Here is a 20,121-nt window from a genome sequence, read left to right as displayed (position 1 = left end):
GATTGTTATTATGAACAGATATAATACAATTGGTAGTTTTATTTCGTCTTTTTGACCTTTTGTAGATACGTCCATGTACTCAGTGTTCTTCTATGTAGAAACTAATGAAAAATATTCGAAAGAAAGTGGCCACTGAATCTGTCACCATACACCAACTAATTGCACCGACCTGTTTCCATGCTGTATGAGTCTTTGACACTGAAATATCCATATATTGAAAACTAACATTCAACAATTTGCTTTGATGAGTGTAGTTTATTCAGAAAGGAGTATCAGAGACAGAAAAGCTCACGACACCGAAACCACATACAAGACCCTATCAATAGGGGAGAGAATGCAAAAAGTCTGATTGTTTTATTGATCGAACTTGACTTAACATTGAATTGCATAACTGAAAATGGGCCCTCAAATTATTGAACATGTTGAAGGAACAGGCAGGTGAGTAGAAAGAAGCCAGACGTCATGGAGAGCTTAAGATTACGTGGTTGCCATCGACCATGAAATCTGTCAAAGAAAAGGGACACAGTGTTAGTGTCTTCATACAGGGAAAGGGACGCTTTCATGGAATGGGGCACAGTGGCAGGGACACTCTCACACAGACTCCAGGTTCAATGTGTGCGTGTGTGTACATATACGTATGTGTGTGAGGGAGACTAACCCATCCCCAGTAAAAATCAGTGTGTGTGTGAGAGAGAGGAGGGGTGGAATAGAGGGGGAGGAAGGATGGGAATGGAAGGGAGTGGGAGGAAGATAGGGTGAGGATGCAAGGGGGAGGATGGGAGGGGGTAGAAGGGAGTGGGAGGAAGGGAGCCATTGGTGATGTTAACACCTAGGACTTCATAAGACACCCATCGATGTACCTTCGAACAAAGTGTTTAAGATAGAACAAGAGTTGTGCATACAATGAATACAGCGGATACAAAAGCCCCATTGGCTTTGATCTGTTTTTGACTTACCTGCATTACTCATCTTTGTGAGTGGGCCAATGGTGAAAATTCCTGTTTGCTTCATGCCTCTAACAGTCCTAGCGACTCTCTGGTGTGGACAATTCTGAAATAAACACAAGAGGTATCACTGGTTGCAATCATGCAGAGCAGAGGGAACTAGAGGAACAGATGCAGTCTTTCCTGAAAGTGTGACACAAACAGACAAGGTGGTGAAGATTGAAGGATATCGTATTATTGGTGTACAAGACATGAGTGAGACTGCACAGAATATTTCGTCACTCAGCTTTACTAAAGGTGTGATTAAGCTGAAGAGGATGTAGCAAGGATTCAGCCGGGTGTGACCATGAGAGAAGAGCTTGTGTTATGAGAGGCTGGGCAGGCTGGGACTGTTTTCTCTGGAGCGAAAGAAGCTAAGGGGTGACATTACAAAGATTCACAGAATTACAGAGGACGTACAGGAGCCAGAAGACCCACACTCAGTATTTCAGCAGCAGCTTTATCCTCTCTACCATCAGATTAATGACTGGCCCAGTCGCATTACTTATTATTTTTAGAATTGTGACTTGTGAATTGTGAATTGTAGACATATTTTATGCCATGCACTGTACTGCTGCCACAGAAATATAAATTTCACTACAAACTCAAATGCGGGATTCTTAGTAATGTGGGGCCATGTCTACAGATCCTCACAGTGACCACGCAACTTGATAGGGTGGTTAAAGGGACGTATGTTGCCTTTGCCTTTATTAACCAGGGGATTGAGTTTAAGATCAATAAAGAAATGTTGCAGCTCTTTAAACTCTGGTTAGACCACACTTGGGGTATTGTGTTTGAGTTTGCCCGCTTCATTATAGAAAGGATGTGGACGCTTCAGAGAGGGTGCAGAGGAGATTTACCAGGATGCTACCTGGACTAGAGATCTTGCCTTATGAGGAGAGATTAAACACGTTAGTGATTTTTTCTTCAGGGTGAAGGAGGATGGGAGGTGACTTGATAGAGATGTGCAAGATAATGAGAGGCATAGATGGAGTGAAATAGCAGCACCTTTTTCCTAGCGCAGCCATGGCTAATACATGAGGGCATACTTTAAAAGCGACTGGAAGGAAGTATCGGGTAGGGTAGGAGTGTATGGCACGCACTGCCAGATGTGATGGTAGAGGCACTGCATATTAATGATACATAAGAGACTCTGAGGTACATGGATGGAAGAGAAATGGGTGGCTATGTGGGAGGGAATGGTTAGATTGATCTTGGAGTAGCTTAAAAGGTTGGCACAACATTGTGGGCTGAACTGCCTATACTGTGCTGTACTGACCTATGCTCTATATAACACAGTGATAATAAACATGATCCTGATTCTGAAACGTGGGCAGATGGGTTTAGGTTGCATTGGACGCTTTAGTCAGCATGGACCAGTTGGGCCTAAGGGCTTGTTTTTCTGATGTCTGACTCTATGACTGTATAATGAAACCTCACTCTATGCCATCTAATGTGTGTGACTAAGGAGATGAAACATTTTAATTTAATAGAGTGGCTAGTTGAAAAGTAAAATTTTATCATGTAGGATTTCCACAAGGTTTATTGCAGACTGGGTCTGTAGTAAAGTAGGCAAATGCAATGTTAGCTTTCATTTTGAAAGCACTAGAATATAAGGATGTAATGCTGAAGCTTTATAAAGATCAGAGGGATATTGAGGGGTGGGGGAAAAGTGGTTGGCAGAATCTCACTGAAGCACACATTATACTGAAAAGCCTGGGTAGAATGGACATGAAGAGAACGTTTCTATCAATAGGAGAGTCTTGAATCTGAGGGCACAGACTCAGAATAAAGTGTGCTGTCCGTATAGAACAGAGACAAATCCAATTTCTTCAGCTAGAGGGTGGTGAATCTGTGGAACTCATTGCCATAGACAGCTAGGGAGGCCAATTTGTTGGATATATTTAAGGTGGATATTGATAGGCTCATAATCAGTAAGGGTATCAAAGGGAGAAGGCAGGAAAATGGGGCTGAGAAAATTTAGCCATGATTGAATGATGGGGAAAACCTGATGCCTCCAAAGTAGGTCTTTTGCATGGATGCTGCCTAATCTGCTGAGTTTCTCCAGCATTTTGTGTGTGTTACTCTGCATTTCCAGTCAATAACCTTGACATTGAGTTTGGAGGCTTGTGTGTCTCATTGATCTGGAGAGGTCTGCTAGCTGGAGCCAGGTTACTATGCTTTGGCTGTTCGTAGAGTGACGCATGCCAAACAGGTCAAAGGGTAGAGGTCAGACTGTGTGGTCTATCAGTCCTTCAGGTTCAGGAGATCAGATCAGGGCTAACAATTTCGACAGGTCAAACAAAATTGTTACCGAAACAGCAAGGAGTAATCCTACATCTGAGAGTGATGGTTCTCCGGAGTCGTCTACACCGGGGACTTGCATGTCTGACAGTGGAGAACTTTGAGAAGTAGCTACTGGAATGATAAAGGAAACCCTGAATACCACTAAGACCAAAACGAAAAAAATGGTCAAAGGTAAACAGAGATGAAAGACCGTTATTGCTCCGCTAAGCATCAGCAGCATAGCAGGCAATAAGTAAGTAAGCTAGCAGATTTGATAGGTATAATAGCCTATTTCTGCTACTGTATCTTATGGTCTTATTAATTATCTGCGTAGCCACAAGGATGGGATGTGACCTTACCAGGGAGCACTGGGTCGATCTGAAATTGCACAGCTGAATTTGACAATGCAGGTAGACATCATTCACATCGCCCTGAAATTTAAAAGCTGAGAATTTGAATCGGGAGATCGAGGAGACGCCGCTTTCTTCGATCACCACCTCACTGACAGCATTCGGGCACCTGCGTAAAAAATAAATGATAAAATATAGCACACTGGGAATGTTGCTCCCATTCAGATTGGCAAAGCTTACTCGGTTTTTCATACAAAATGTGCACGAACTTAGCATCCATGGAAAGCAGTAGACAGTCGAGTTTTCAGGCCAAGACCCTTCAACAGTACAAGGAAGGAAGAGGGAAGAAGCCAGAAGAAGGCAGGGGAGTGGAAGGAGTACAAACTAGAAAGTGGTAAGTGTTTCTCCCCTTCCCCTAAACACCTTATTCTGGCTTCTGCCCCCTTCCTGTCCAGTCCTGATGAAGAGTCTCAACTATTCTTTCCCTTGCATGGATGTTGCTTGATCTGCTGAGTTTCTTCAGCGTGTTGCATGCCTGTTAGTCTGCATTTCCAGCATCTGCACAATCTCTTATGTTTATAACTGTTTTTCTATTTCCGACCTGCCGTGCTCTTCCAATCTTTTTTGCTTCATTTTAAGAGTTTAAGAAGTTTAAGTGACTACTAGACAGGTATATGGAGAAATTTAAGGTGGGGAGTTATATGTGAGGCAGGGTCTGATGGTCAGAACAATATTGTGGGCCGAAGGGCTGTGATGTGCCGTACTATTCTATGTTCTACTACTGGTTCGGAATGCACGCGTCTTTAGAACTGGTATAGGTTTATCTTTGTATAGTGTACCGAGATCCAGTGAGAAGCTTCTGCTTGTCTGTTATCCAGACCGATAATTTAACATGCAAGTAAATCGAGGTAGTGAAAAAGAGAAACAGATTGCAGAACATAGCATTACTGAGAATCGTTAGTGAGTTACACAGGCTGGTGTGGATGCGTGGTCTGTATCGCAGCTTTGTGAAGCAACAGCTTGGCTCGTGATCACAAGAAACTGTGACGTATCATGGAAACCAACTTCCCCTCTATGGACTGTGTCTACACTTCCCACTGTCTCGGTAAAGCAGCCAGCATAATCAAAGACCCATTGAATCAGACATTCTCTCTTCCCACCCCCATCAGAAAGAAGATACAAAAGCTTGAAACCACAGACCAGCAGACACAAGGAGAGCATCTATCGGGCTGTTAAAAGACTACTCAATCGCCCCTACTATGATAAGATGGACTGTTCACCTCATAATCTACCTTGTCATCACTCTTGCACTTAGTTGTCTGACTGCACTGCACTTTCTCTGTAACTGTAACTGTACTCTGATGCTCTGATGTGATGAATTGATGAATGGCGTGCAAAATGAGGTTTTTCACAGTAGCTCAGCACATGTGACAATAATAGACTAATTTTCCAATTAACCGCCGACCCAACTTGAAAGTTAAACTTAAAGGAATGCTCCCAACTCCCAACTCCCAACTCCCAACTCCCAACTCCCTGTGCACTCTAATTTCAGAATGATCTCTGGAGCCATAGATCACTACGGCACAGACAAAAGCCCTCTGACCCATCTAGTCCGTGGCGACAAACTTCTGCCTTGTCCCATGCCCCTGTACCCAGACTATTTCACTCTCAACCACGTACTTATCCAAACTTATCTTAGAACCCACATCCGCTACTTCTGTTGGTAGCTCAATCCACATTTGCACCAGCCTCTGAGTGAAGATAGTCTACCATTTATTCTACGTACCAAAGTGCATCACAACACCGCCATGGGTGGCCCCAAGCCCGTCTGTGAAAAGAGGAAGGTTGGGCATGGGGCCAACAGGAACGCCAACGGAGGCTCCAAAGACCTCATCCTTGTGAGAGGAAGGATCTTTGCCCAGAAGATGTATGAAATCATGTGGCGAAAGTGGAAGCCACAGGGCCGATCAACCTTCTACAGGCTCAGGACAGAGGAACCTGGCGAGCTGTTGTTGGCATCCTATGGCCCAGTGGTGATGATGGGCTTAAGAAGAGACAATAGTGCAAAACACCACTTTTCCCTCCACTGTATTTCATCTGCCAATTCTTTCCCCATTCTCCCAACCAGTACAAGACTCCCTTCCTCTGTGACGTACTTACTGATTGGTTACAAGTGCCCATTTAACGTGTGATGACGGGTCACTTATGGGAGTGACCCAACAGTTCTCCAGTGTCGCTACAAACTGGTTAGCATCAAGGTCCCGGACATGAATCCCGATGTAAACCTTACTCCCGACTTCGAGGAAGATGGGTGTCTCGGTGTAGGCCTGGCTGTACCGCGCATCCCGGTACATAATCATTGACGCTTCGAGGCAGCCGGTACCAGTAGGCAGCACGATGTTTACAAAGCTGTTTAATAAAAGGAAGACTTGTTTGAAACCACAGAACTTAGGGCAGTACAACAATGATGAAACTACAACAAAAAACCACAATAACATGTGAGAAGTCAGCGATTTGGAACATATATCTTGCCTCACCATTCAGAGGAGATTCTACATAGAACAGTACAGCACAGGAAATGGTCCTTTGGCCCACAATGTTAGGCCAAAGCAATTAAAATAGTAAATAAATGTCCAACTAAACTCATCCCTTCTTCCTACACAATGTCCATATTCCTCCACTTCTTGAACATTCATGTGCCTATCTAAGGTCTTCTTAAATGCCTCTAATGTATTTGCCTCCACCACCACCCCTGGCAGCACATTCCAGGCATCCACCACTCTCTGTGTAAAACGATTCCTCTCACATCTCCTTTCTCTGGTATTACACAATTTGACCCTGGAGAAAAAGATGCTCCGTAACTGTCATCATCTTAAGGACTTTTATCAGACAGTTCTAGACTCGGTCAGCTCCTCTCACCACCACATTTCTCGTCTATTTTTGCACTATTTGTTTCTCATATAATATGTTTTTCTCACTGCACTGTTTCCACAAAACTACAGACTTCATGTCAGCTAAGTCAGTGATAATAAACATGATTCTGATTCTGAAGAAATAATGCAGCTCAGTTTTAATGACATGCTTCGTTATTCCGGGGCTGGTAAATTACCCCACTGAGCCCGTACATTGTTGGGATGTGGGAGCTAATGGGGTCAAGAGATGTTTTCTGATGTTAATTAAGATCGGCGCCCGTTCCATTGGCACCCCAGTCACCAGCCCCCTGAACAATCCTTCCCTCCACCTCTGGCACACACTGGACGTATTCGACAGAATGCACCATGGTAACTCACCCTTCGCTACTCCAGCAGCCCTTTCTGAAAACTCCTCCCAGCTCTCCCTGCTCAGCAAGGAAGAGCAGTGGGGATGGGGGTGGCAGGGGAACAACACCTCCCACAGGATTTCACACACCCCTTCCCTTTCTGACTTGGAAATCTATCAGTCATTCATTCAGTTCTGTTGGATCTGAACCTCGGGGTCCCTTCCTACTACAAACACCACCATGGGACTATATTCCCCACACAGACTGCACCAAAGAGGTGGCTCACTCACACCTTGTCAAGGGAGGTAGTCAGGGATTATGTAAAAAATATAATGGCCCTGTCAATGAAACCCAACATCTGTTGAAAATTAATAAAAATGAAAGCTGTTGACATTGATATACCAGACGACATTAAGTCCTTACCTCATCACAACTTTCCCCAAAGGCAGGGACAGATTAATTGTCAAAGGGACTGTGCAGGAGAATTCTATCGATAGTGTCCGGTTCCTTCGGACAATTCCATTGTCTGCACCATAATATCCCTGGACGGTGTTGGAATGTATAAAGTGTGTTCTATTTACCTAGTTGTTAGAAAACATCATATTATTGAGTCACCGCGAATGAAATTGATCCATGATTGAGTGTCCATATTAACTTTGTCCCTCTTTCCTCACAGATGATGCCTGACCTGCTGAGTGTTTCAAGATTCAAGATTGGTTATTGTCATTCTTTAGTAAACGGGCATAAAGGAGAACGAAGTGATTGTTACTTTGGATCCAATGCAGCATAGAAACATAGAAAATAGGTGCAGGAGTAGGCCATTCGGCCCTTCGAACCTGCACCGCTATTTAGTATGATCATTGCTGATCATCCAACTCAGAACCCTGTACCTGCTTTCTCTCCATACCCCCGATCCCTTTAGCCACAAGGGTCATATCTCTTAATTATAACCAATAAACCGGCTTCAACTGTTTCCTGTGGCAGAGAATTCTACAAATTCACCACTCTCTGTGTGAAGAAGTTTTTCCTCATCTCGGCCCTAAAAGTCTTCCCCTTTATCCTTAAACTGTGAACACTCGTTCTGGACTTCCCCAACATTGGAAACAATCTTCCTGCATCTAGCCTGTCCAATCCCTTTAGAATTTTATACGTTTCAATAAGATCCCCGCTCAATTTCCTAAATTCCAGTCAGTATAAGACTAGTCGATCCAGTCTTTCTTCATATGAAAGTCTTGCCATCCCAGGTATTAATCTGGTGAACCTTCTCTGTGCTCGTTTTATGGCAAGAATGTCTTTCCTCAGATTAGGGGACCAAAACTGCACACAATATTCTCGGTGCGGTCTCACCAAGGCCTTGTAGAACTGCAGTAGAACCTCGTGCTCCTGTACTCAAATCCTTTTGCTATGAATGCCAACATACCATTCGTCTTTTTCACCGCCTGCTGTACCTGCATGCCCACCTTCAATCACTGGTTTACAATGACACCCAGGTCTCGTTGCACCTCCCCTTTTCCTAATCGGCCACCGTTCAGATAATAATCTGTTTTCCTGTTCTTGCAACCAAAGTGGATAACCTCACATTTATCCACATTAAATTGCATCTGCCATGAATTTGCCCAATCACCTAACCTATCCAAGTCACCCTGCATCCTCCTCACAGCTAACACTGCCGCCCAGCTTTGTGTCATCCGCAAACTTGGAGATGCTGCATTTAATTCCCTCGTCTAAATCATTAATATATATTGTAAACAACTGGGGTACAGCACTGAGCCTTACGGTACCCCATTAGTCATTACCTGACATTCTGAAAAGTTCCCATTTACTCCCACTCTTTGCTTCTTGTCTGCCAACCAATTCTCTATCCACATCAATACCATACCCCCAAAACCGTGTGCTTTAAGTTTGCACACTAATCTCCTGTGTGCGACCTTGTTGAAAGCCGTTTGAAAATCCACTGACTCTCCCCTATCCACTCTACTAGTTACACACATAACACACATGCACACACAGAATAAGCTTAAAAACACAAATATATAAGTATAAATCACTCTCGTAAAACACAATGCACTCATCGGTTTGAGTGTGATATAAGTTAAAGGATGTCCCTTTAGAAGAGAGATGAGGAGGAATTCATTTTGCCAGAGGGTGGTGAATCCGTGAAATTTATTGCCAGAGATATCGGTGAGGGTTAAGTTATTGGGTGTATTTTAAGTAAACGTTGATAGGTTCCTGATTAAAAAGGCCGTCAAAGGTAATGTTGGGAAAGCAGGAGAATGGTGTTGAGAGAGATAATAAATTAGCCATGATGGAATGGCGGAGCAGACTCGATGTTTTGCGTAGCCTGATCATCCTCCTATATTTGTGGTCTGTGGTCTTATATACTGTACATAGACTGATCGTATGTACATAAAGTGACTGATGTGGATGTAGCGGTGGGTTAGGTTAATCAGTGTTGATCAGCCTGACTTGTGGGGAAGGACACTTTTTTTCAGACTAGCGGTCCTGACGTGGATGCTACGGAGCCTGCTCCCTGATGGGAGTGCGGCAAACAGTCCCTAAACATCTCTGGAAGCGCACACTGCAGCATACTCTGAAATCATTGTCATTGAATTGTACAGCACAGATTCAGCACACTGCGTTTACCTCAACTGTAATTCCCCTTTATACTAATTGTGCGTTAATCTCATACCATGTTCGGCTCATGCAAGTAAGTGCCCAGATGACACGCAAATAAAAGTTCTGCTCCTGCCTGCTCTGCCTCCTCTGGCAGTTCATTTCACAAAAATGAAGGCGGCACACCCGCACCTGCACCCCACTTGGAGTTTGCCCAAAGGAGCTAGAAATCTTCTACAGATGTACCACGGAGAGCATCCAGATGGTTTGCATCACCGTCTGGTACAGAGGCTCCCGATCGCAGGATCGCAAGTGGCTGCAGTGAGGTGGAGGCCGAGCTCTCTCCATCAGGGGCATTGTCCTCCCCCCAATCGTGGACATCTTCTAGAGCAGGTGTTTCAAGAAGGCACCATTTATCACTTAGTGTAAGACTTGCCCTCTTCTCATTACTAGATAAAGGCACACTCTCAATGGTTTCGGGACAATATCTTCTCTATCACCATCAAATTTCCAGCTGCTCCCTAAACACGTAGATCACCTTTTTCGCTCTACTTACTTATTTACAGGGTCGAAAGGTCACATGCTAGAGGGCACTCATTTCAGGTGGGACGCGGTGAGTTTAACTGAGAAGTGAGGAGCAAGTTTCTTTTATGCCGAGATTGGTGTGTGCCTGGAATATACTGCCAGGAGCACTGGAGGCATTCTTTAGATAAATAGACGCATGACTGTGCTGAAGTAAAATTAATCTTACAGTACACTACGGGATAAAGGGCAGGAGGTGGATAAACAGAGGGCCGTAGGAGAGGGTAAGAGAAAGCGAGGATGCGGCAGAAGAATATGAGAAATCAACGGGGCGAATTTGCTGTTGGAATTGGTTTATTATCATCACATGTACCGAGTTAGAGTGAAATGCTTGTCTTGCATACTGTTCATGCAGGTAAGATCATTACAAGGTAAAACAATAAGGTGTTGCCGTGTGGCCAAGAGGTTAAGGCTTTGTGCTAGCGATGTGATGGTCGTTAGTTCGAGCCTCAGCCGAGGCAGCGAGTGTGTCCTTGAGCAAGGAACTTAACCACACACTGCTCCTGAATGTTTATAGCCCAGTAGCGGCGGTTGGTGCAATATGGACATGACAAGACAATAACAGACTGCAGAATAAAGTGTAATAATTGCAGCAAAACGATAAAGTGCAAGGTCATAACAAGGTAGATTGTCCAAATCGTTGTATTAGGGAACTATCCTAAAACACCAGGATGGAAGCTGTCAGGTATGTGATTTCAGGCTTTGTATCTTCTGCACATTAGGAGAGGGGAGAAGAGGGAATGTCCGTGATCAGGGGTGGGGTGGGGGTGGTCTTTGATTATACTGGATACTTTACCAAGGCAGTGGGAAGCCTGGACAGAGTGAAGCTGATTTCTATGAGTTACGTCCATGATTCTTTGGAAGTTTCCGGCGGTTATGGTCAGTGCAATTGCCAGACCAAGCCGAGATGCATTCGGATAGAATGCTTGAATGAGGCATCGATAAATGTTGGTATAAGTTGTTAGGGACATGTCAGATTTCTTTTTGTGAAGTCAAACTACGGAAAGATTGGGATATAAAATAAAAGCAAGGATGTACAGCTTAGAATTTGTAAGGCGCCGGTCAGACTGCATTTGGAAATTAGTGCATTGATAAAAATTGGTCAGGGTTGACGGGGACATGCCGGATCGCTCCAGCCTGGTTCTGGCATCATTTGGCAGTAGAGGATGCCATGGACAGGCATTTTGGTGTGGCAATGGCAAGCGGAATTGAAGTGATGGCTACCGGGATCAATATGTAATTGGTATATAATTACCTTGAGCTTCGAGCCGCAGGATCTTTGATGACTATTGAAAGTGAAAATAGCCCTCCCGTGGCTGAGGTTGGCCTTGCAGTTGGGATCATTCAGGTGAAAAGATTGAGCCGCCCATCCATCGCTGAATAAAAGGCAGCGTGCGAATGAGATGCTGCTGTTGTCGCCGCAGCATGTTAGCTTGTAGTCTGCAAAAGGAAGACCATCTGTGACAGTAACTGAAGATTGACAGGATCATTTTCCTGGGGAGTGAAGATTAACAATAGCCTGTCCAGGTACAAACAAGCATACACCATGGACCTAAGTTTTATACAGCTGCAATGTGCCATGTTCTTACTCTTGTATTCATCCCCAACCGATGAAGACAAGCATGACATTTGCTTTCTTCATCAACTTGTCTCCTTATGTTGCCACTTGCAAGGAGCGATGGACTTGAAACCCAATATCCCTCTGTGTATATACAGAGAAAAACTTTGTTTTACATGCCATCCATACAGAACATTTCATTGGATATCTGCATCCAACACATCATCTTACACAATGTCCCCCATGTGCAAAGGGATCCTACCACTAACCACCTCTCCGTAGGGATTGCTCCCTTTGCACTTCCCTTGTCCATTCATCCCTCCGGGCACTTATCTCAGCAAGTGGCCCAAGTGCTACACCTGTCCATTCTCCTCCTCCCTTACCTCCATTCAGAGCCCCAAACGGTCCTTCCAGGCGAGGTGACACTTCATCTGTAAGTCTACCAGGGTCGAATATTGTGCCAGGTGTTCTGATGTGGTTCTACATTGGTGACACCCGTTGTAAACCGGGGGACACCAACGCTCCATCTGCCAAAAGCTGAAGATCCCAGTGGCCGAACATTTTAATTTTGATTCCCATTCTCAATCCGACATGGACTCCACGGCCTCTTCTTTTGCCAAGATGGGGCCACCATCAGGATGCAGGGTCTACTGCCTCCAACCTGATGGCATATCGAATTCTCCTCTTCTTCTATTCCCCACTCTAGCTTTTTATGTCTTCGTATCTCTATCACCGCTCCCTGGGTCCCATCTTCCTTCCCTTTCTCCTATGGTCTGTTCTCCTTGCCTATCAGATTCCTTCCTCTCCAGCTCTTTAACTTTCCGACCCGCCTGGCTTCACCTTTCAGCTTTTAGCTATCCTCCTTCCACTCCCCCCACCTCTGTCTTCCCCCTTCCTTTTCAGATCTGAAGAAGGGTTTCGGCCCAAAACATCAACTGCTGATATATTTCCACATATGCTGCCTGGCCTGCCGAGTTCCTCCAGCATTTTGTGCGAGTTGCATTGGATTTCCAGTGACTTCAGACTTGCTTGTGTTCATTATTTCATTGCAATGCTGCATTGAGGAGTACAAGGGAAAAGCATAGCAAAGCATAAGAAACTGTGACAATTACAGAGAAAGTAAAATGCAGGCAGAAAATAAGGTGTAAAGTCATGATGAAGCAGGATGCAAGGTCAGAAGTCCGTCTTGTCATACTGGAAGTTTATTCAAAAGTCTTTTAACAGCAGAGTAGAAGCTGTCTTTCAGCCTGCCCATTGGGGGTGGGGGATAAAGGGAGAGTATCCATGGTAGGTGAGGTCTTTGATTATGTTGGCTGCCTTACTGAACAGGTGAGAAGTACAGACAGAGTCCGTGGAGGGGGGACCGGTTTCTGTGATGTACTGAGCTGTGTCCAAAACTCTGTGCAGTTTCTTGCTGTCTCAGGCAGGGTAGTTACTGTCAAGCCGTGATGCATCCAGATAGGATTTTTTTATTGGTTCATTGATAAGAATCATTGATAGCCAATGGGGACGTGCTGGATTTCTTGTGTGGAAATCTAAGCTATTGATGAGCAGTGGATAGCATATTGACTGGCTGCATCACAGCCTGGCATGGAAACAACAATGACTTGAACGGCTCAATCATCAGGGTCTTGAACCAAAGGGGATAACTTCACACATTTTGACTTGCCTTATCATTGAAATCTACCAACAATCTTTGGACCCACTTAGGAGGATTCTGCATCTCATGTTCTTGATATGGATGTATTTATTTATTTATTTATCTATCTATCTATCTATCTATCTATCTATCTATCTATCTATCTATCTATCTATCTATCTATCTATCTATCTATCTATCTATCTATCTATCTATCTATCTATCTATCTATCTATCTATCTATCTATCTATCTATCTATCTAGCTATTTATTTATTTATTTATTTATTTATTTATTTATTTATTTATTTATTTATTTGCCTATCAATTAATCTGTCTATTTATTTGTTTATTCACTCATTAATCCATCAATTAATCTATCTATTGATTGATTGATTGATTGATGTATTGTCTTTTGCACACTGACTGAATGCCCAAATTGGTGGGATCTTTCAATGATTCTGTAATGTCTAACATTCTATTATGGATTTATTGAGTATGCCCACAAGGAAATGAATCTCAAGGTTATGTATGTTGACATATATGTACTTTGATAATTATTTTACTTTGAGCTTTGAAACCAGAGTATGACTAGAATACAAAATCAAAGATGTATTGCTGAGAATTTACAAGGCATAGGCTTGACCATATTTGGAATATTTCGAGCAATTTTGGGCCCTTATCTAAGGAAGAATGCACCGACATTGGAGAGGGTCTAGAAGAGGTCCACAAGAAGGATCATGGAATGAAAAGCTTAATGCATGAGGAGCGTTTGATGTCTTCGGGCGTGTACTTGATGGAGTGCAGAAGGATGGGTGAAGGGGGTGTATCTTAATGAGAATGCCTGATAGTGGAAGTCCTAGATAGCATGGGTGTTTAGATTTTTCCATCTCTATGAGGGCACAGCATCTGAATCTTTAGAACTAAGATGAGGTGAAATTTCTTCAGCCAGCAGGGGATGAATTGGTGCAATTTGTTCCAAATTTGGGTGTATTTAAGGTGAACATTTTGAGGTTCTTAATTAGTAGGGGTTCCTGAGGGTTATGGAGTGAATGCGTAAGAGTGGAGTTGAAAAAAAAGTTATTATGTTTGAATGGCAGAGGCAATGGACAAAATGGTTTACTTCTTTTCCTATACCTCATGTTGCACCTGTGCATGCATGCACTTTGCTCTTTGCACTAAAATGGGCTTTATTTCTTGTTCTAATTGTGTTCTTTCTCACCAAAATATTGATTAATTTATGCTTAGTTTGTATTTTTTCCGATGTGTTTAATTTTAATTTAGCTCTGTGGTTATATGATGCTAATTGTCTATGATGATGTTACAAGCCTTTCACGTGCATGACAATACAATAAGCTTTGACTGCCTGGTATTGCAGAGAGTTACAGGTTCATCCACCTCCATCATTATTGAGGACATCTCCAAGAGGCTCTGTTTCAAAAAGGCAGCACCCATCATCGAGTACCCTCACCTTCTGGAACAAGTTCTCTTATTGTTACCATCAGGGAGGAAGCACATGATCCTGAAGACTCACTCTCAATGATTTGCGTACAGCTTTTTCCCCACCGCCATTAGATTCCCGAACAGTCCATGGATATTACGGTATCTTGATATTCCTCTTTCATACTATTTATTTTTTTTGCTACTTGCAACATTGTTATGCTTTGCATGGTACTGTTGCCGCAAAACAACAAATTTCACAGCATAGGAATATCAAGGATAATTAACGCGATTCTGATTCTCGCTACTTTCAGAGTAACGTGCACCCTATCGGCCTCCATCAGCCTTGCAGTACCTGCTGTACTGAAAAAATATATTTGCAAATTTATCAGCTGTTCGATAGGAAACAAAACTAATTCAGGAAGAAGAGCTTCTTCTATTACCGTAAGCGTGGTGATTGGTGAGATTGGTTGTCGTATTACAGAAGCAGCCGTAATTGCCTCCTCGCTCTCCACACCACTCTTCCGCCGTGCATTCCTGATCTCTGCATGGATTGGTTATCGCTGAAGAAAACACTGGGGCGTTAGTTCACCGCGAGAATCAAACCTCAATGTATCAACGACATTCATCGTTGACACAAACCTGGCTAAATATTCTACCCGCCGTGGAGTGATACACAAGGTTATATAGAACTCTAAGCAGTGTTGCGTAGAGTCAGAGAGACCGCGGAGTACATTCCCCCAAGAGCGGCTTCACAGGCATTCAAGCTTAGACCACACTTGGAGAACTGTGTTCAGTTCTGGCTTTTAGTGGGTGGACAAAACCATGAGGGGAATGGACAAGGTGAGGGTATTGTCTTTTCCCTTCTTTCTGGGAAATCAAGAACTTGAGGGCAGAGGTTTAAGGTGGGATAGGAAAGATTTCATACGACCATTTTACTCAAAGGGTGGCTTATATGTGCAATGAGCTGCCAGTGAAAGTGATGAGGGCAGGTACAATAACAACTTTTGAAAGACATTTGGAAAGGTAAATGGATAGGAAAGGTTTAGAAGGATATCGACCAAATGCAGGAAAATTGAACTATTTTGGACTGGACACCGTGGTTGGCATGGATTGGTTGGGCCGAAAAGTCTGCTTTCATCAACTCGTTGAGAAACTCAAAGAGTGGAGCTTGCTCAGCCAATAGAGGCAGGGTCTGTCCTTCCTGAAGGCTGAAGGGGGGACTTTATCGAGGCATACTAGGTCACCAAAGTCAGATCGGATGGAGCAACCTTTCTCTGCAGAACAAGGATGTCTGAAGGTTTAGGGTGAGCATATGTGAGTTCGGAGGAATCTGTTTTTATAATCCCTCCCTTCCCAGAATGTGTTTGGGATCTGGGAAACACTGCCTGAGCACCAGTGCTTCCCAGGACCCAGTCCTTCACTATTCTGAGTAAACTCTTCACCATCCTCTGACCTGCATGAGAACATAAGGAAATCTGGCTGAATGGTGCCACGACGACAATCTCTCACCCAATGTCTGCAAAACCAAAGAGCTGATTATCGAGAATATTCGGAAGAAGTCGGAGGCCCAGGAAGCAGTCCTCATTAGGGGATCAGAGGTGGAGAGGGTCAGTAACTGTAAGTTGTTTGGCATTATCATTTCAGGTATCTGTCCTGGAACCACCACACAAATGCCATCAAAAAGACACGACAACATCTCTATTGTTTTAGAAGTTTGTGTAGAATCAGCTTGTTATCTAAAAATTTTACAAACTTCCATAGGTACTCAGTGGACAGTATCCAGACTGGCTGCATCCCAGCCTGGTTCAGAAACACCAATGTCCAAGATCAGAAAAGTACACTAATTTTGTTCATTTACAAATCAATCACAACCACACATCCTTTGGATGAATTCTTCAATTGATAACTATTAGGAATTAGTACATAATTTTATTTTGCTGTAGTGGTATTGGTAGTGTTCTAATGTGCTCCATATTTCATGTGAATACATAATATGTTAGTCAGTTAAATGGTAGTTTGTCTTTTGATACCATTTTAATTATTTCTATGAAACTTCTGCGAATAGGGACAGATGCTTAATTGAGCTAAAATGTACTGGTCCTGAAGTGTCCCAAGTAACTAGAATCCATTGTATTATCATTTGATGTTTTTGTATTTGCACAGATATGCCATCTTTTGCACATTGATCCTTAGTCATTCTTTATTTATGTATAACTTTTCATAAATGCCATTGTATATCTTTTTATGTAAATGATTGCAAGAAATTGCAACTCATGTGGCATATGCATACCTTGATAATAAACTTAATTTGACTTTGATAAGAAGGCCCAAAGTCCAGGGAATTTTGGTAAATTATCATAAATGTATATATTAAGACCTCTGCCAATACTTCTAGTGTCCTTGAGCACATCTCACCGGGACCAGCGGGCATGTCTACCAGTCTGTTGATCACTGCACTCTTTAGTGTCAATAACTGTATCGAGGTTCTCTCTTCCCACATAACATCTGTCTTTGGCATGTTGGACGTGCCTTTGTGAAAACCAACAGAAAATGGTCTCACAGGCCTCGGCGATAACCTCATAATTACCCCTTCTCATCTTACAAGTTTCTATGTTCACTTAAGGCACATTATCCGTTTTATGTAATGACCAAAATTTCTACTGTCCATTTTTTCTATTTCGTGTTTGTTTACTTACATAATCATTCTTCCACTTCTTATTCATTTCTTTGTGTTTCTTCTCTTCTTTTGAAGTCTTCCTTATCATTCAGTTTCCCACCAACTTTCTCTAGGACTAAGGTTACCCTGACCAAAATATAATTGAGAAGAATTCCTCCCCAGACCCCTTGCACTTGAAGTTATGCCCACTCGTACCACTCCCCTCTTTCATGGAGCAAGAGACTTTCTTTTTCGAGAACATAGGAATGAACGAAAATAGTTCTTACGGCAAATTCTGGGACTGCGCCAGGCGGGAACATGCACTCCCTCGAGGATGCATCCTTTCTCGTAAGAGGTGATGGCTCTGCAAAGCCATTTATCATTTGAGCCATGGAGGCACAGGTCGTACACACAGGACCTGTAATGGTTCTCAGGGTCCAGACGACGGTGACACGCAGCGAAGGGTCCCGCGATGTCGAGGATGATGGAGCACTGGGACTCAAAAGAGGGAGACTGGGGGCACCGAGGTTCCGTCACATTGGTGTTATCTTCACACCTACAGGAGAACAAACTTCAGTGTATGGCAGGCCAGTTATGGTAGGCGGCCATTTTGGCTGCGTGAGATCCGTTCACCCGTGAGGGAGTGCGTGTGAAGGAGGGGTACCCCATGCGTGTGTAAACGATTGACAGAAAGAGATAGAGAGACAGAAATAAAGAAATAAAGAAACAAAGAGAGAGAGAGAGAGAGTGAGAGACTGAGACAGAGAGACAGAGACAGACAGCAGACAGACAGAGATAGAGATATCTCCTCCAGTGGCGGGTGAAAGGGCCTGTTTCTGTACTGTACAACTCGATGCCTCCGACACTTGGTGATGTTGATCCCATTTCCATCTCCTTCACATTCGTAACCACTCTGCCCCCCAACCCCCCTCCCACCCGCTGCCCCACCTCCAAGATTCTCCACTCGCCCAGACACCAGGTGGAAATTTACAGTGATTGTATAATCCACTGACCCCGTATCTCTGGTTTGAGGGACAAAACCTCCTTCTCCCTAGAAGCTGTTAATTTTTGCACAAGTTGCTAGGGTAGTAAAGAATGCAGACAACCGGCTTACCTTTATTAGTCATCGTATGTAGATTTAAAACTCTGGTCAAGATTATCGTATTAAGTTCTGGTCACCATGTTACAGGAAGAATTTTGAGACTAAAATGAGGGTGCAGAAGAGATTTGCCGGGATGCTATTTGTATCAAAGGGAATGAACTATAAGGGGAATTTGGACAAACCTTGGTTGTTTTCTCTGTAGTGGACGAGGCTACGGGAGAGCGGAAAGAAGTTTATGAGATTACGAGGTAGATAGAAAGAGTAAAGAAGTGGAATGGTTTCCTGCAATGTAATATCTAATATCAGAGGGCATGCATTTAAGGTGAGAGGGAAAGTTCAAAGAAGGTGTGTGGGGCAAATTAAACTACAATCAGCTCTCTCCTTACACAATGTCCATATCCCTGTATATTCATGTGCGTCTCTTTCTAAGAGCCTCTTAAATGCACCTATCAAATCAGCCTTCACCAACACCCTCCCCACAGCCTTCACCAACACCCTCCCCACAGCAGCGCACTCCAGACCCCCACGGCTCTCTATGTAACAATGCCCCACACAACTCCTTTGAAATTATTCCTGCTCACCTTAAATCTAGGCCCTGTAGTATGAGATATTTCAACACTGGGGAGAAAGAAACCGCCTATCTACTCTGTCTGTGCCTCTCATAAACTTATTGACTACTAACAGGACTCTGCCGCTGCGGAGAAGACAATAGGACAGGGAAGAAAGTGTTTAGCACTCTTGCTTCACCACGACAGGCACTGAGTACAGGAGATGGGACGTCATGCTACAATCTATACAAGATGTTGGAGAGACAGCACTTGGAGAACTGTGTGCAGTTCTTGCCCCCTAGCTATAGGAAGAAAGCCATTGGACTGAAGAGGTACAGGAGGCTGGGCAGGCTGGGTCTGTTTTCCTGGAGTGAAGGGAGCTGCGGGGTGACCTTATAGAGGTTTATAAAGCCATGAGGAATATAGATAACGTGGACAGTCACAGTTTTCCCCTGGGGTCGGGGAGTCTAAAACCAGGGGGCACAGTTTAAGATGAGAAGCGAAAGAACAGATAGAACAAAACCTTCAAAAGATATTTGACAAATACTTGGATAGGAAAGTTCATAAGGATTGATAGCGGAGTAGGTAATAGATGACTCAACACTGTGGGCTGAAGGCCTATCCAGGTTTACTGTTCCATGTTCTAAGATACTTTTCTCAACGATAAGGGGCTGTATAGACAGAGCTCGTGCTTGAGGCATCCACTACTGAGAGCTGTCCGGCTGCTTCCCTAGAGGTACTGGGCTCGCAGTCGTTTCTAGGAAGGTCCAGATCGTCATCAGAAGGATCGTATTCCAGTTGCCACACATACACGCAGGAGCGGGTAGGACGGCCACCTTCACGAGATGTCTTCCTCATCGAAACGCCTTCAGCTAGGATGCTGGATTGCTATCGGCATCACACCCTCATTAGATAAGCTGGCGACGGCGGGAATGGTGAAGGGGAGAGCAATGAGAGACACTTCATCTGAGCGGAAACGCAAGATCCGAAGTTACGTCGGCATCATGATTCATAATCCAGCTCAACTCATGCCGTCACTCAGGCTGCAGAACAGGGGGAAGCTCTCCACTGTCTATCGACATTGGCATCGCTACCAATGGAAG

General features: G+C 43.8%; 1 protein-coding gene across 1 annotated transcript; it reads right to left on the bottom strand.

Moving 5' to 3' along the window:
- Positions 1 to 404: 404 nt before the first annotated feature.
- On the bottom strand, positions 405 to 19,876 carry LOC132398648 (alpha-tectorin-like). Its single transcript, XM_059978408.1, has 9 exons — positions 19,727 to 19,876; positions 18,653 to 18,681; positions 17,656 to 17,924; positions 11,329 to 11,513; positions 7,302 to 7,459; positions 5,780 to 6,028; positions 3,629 to 3,788; positions 957 to 1,050; positions 405 to 504 (listed from the first exon to the last, which is right to left on the bottom strand). The coding sequence occupies exons 1-9, from the start codon at positions 19,874 to 19,876 to the stop codon at positions 461 to 463; spliced, it is 1,338 nt and encodes a 445-aa protein (XP_059834391.1). The 3' UTR covers positions 405 to 460.
- Between the last annotated feature and the right edge of the window lie 245 nt (positions 19,877 to 20,121).

Source organism: Hypanus sabinus, chromosome 1 (genome assembly GCF_030144855.1).
Source record: "Hypanus sabinus isolate sHypSab1 chromosome 1, sHypSab1.hap1, whole genome shotgun sequence".
NCBI lineage: Eukaryota > Metazoa > Chordata > Chondrichthyes > Myliobatiformes > Dasyatidae > Hypanus > Hypanus sabinus.
Note: the sequence above shows the minus strand (reverse complement) of the source record. Positions and strands in the feature narration are given on the sequence as shown.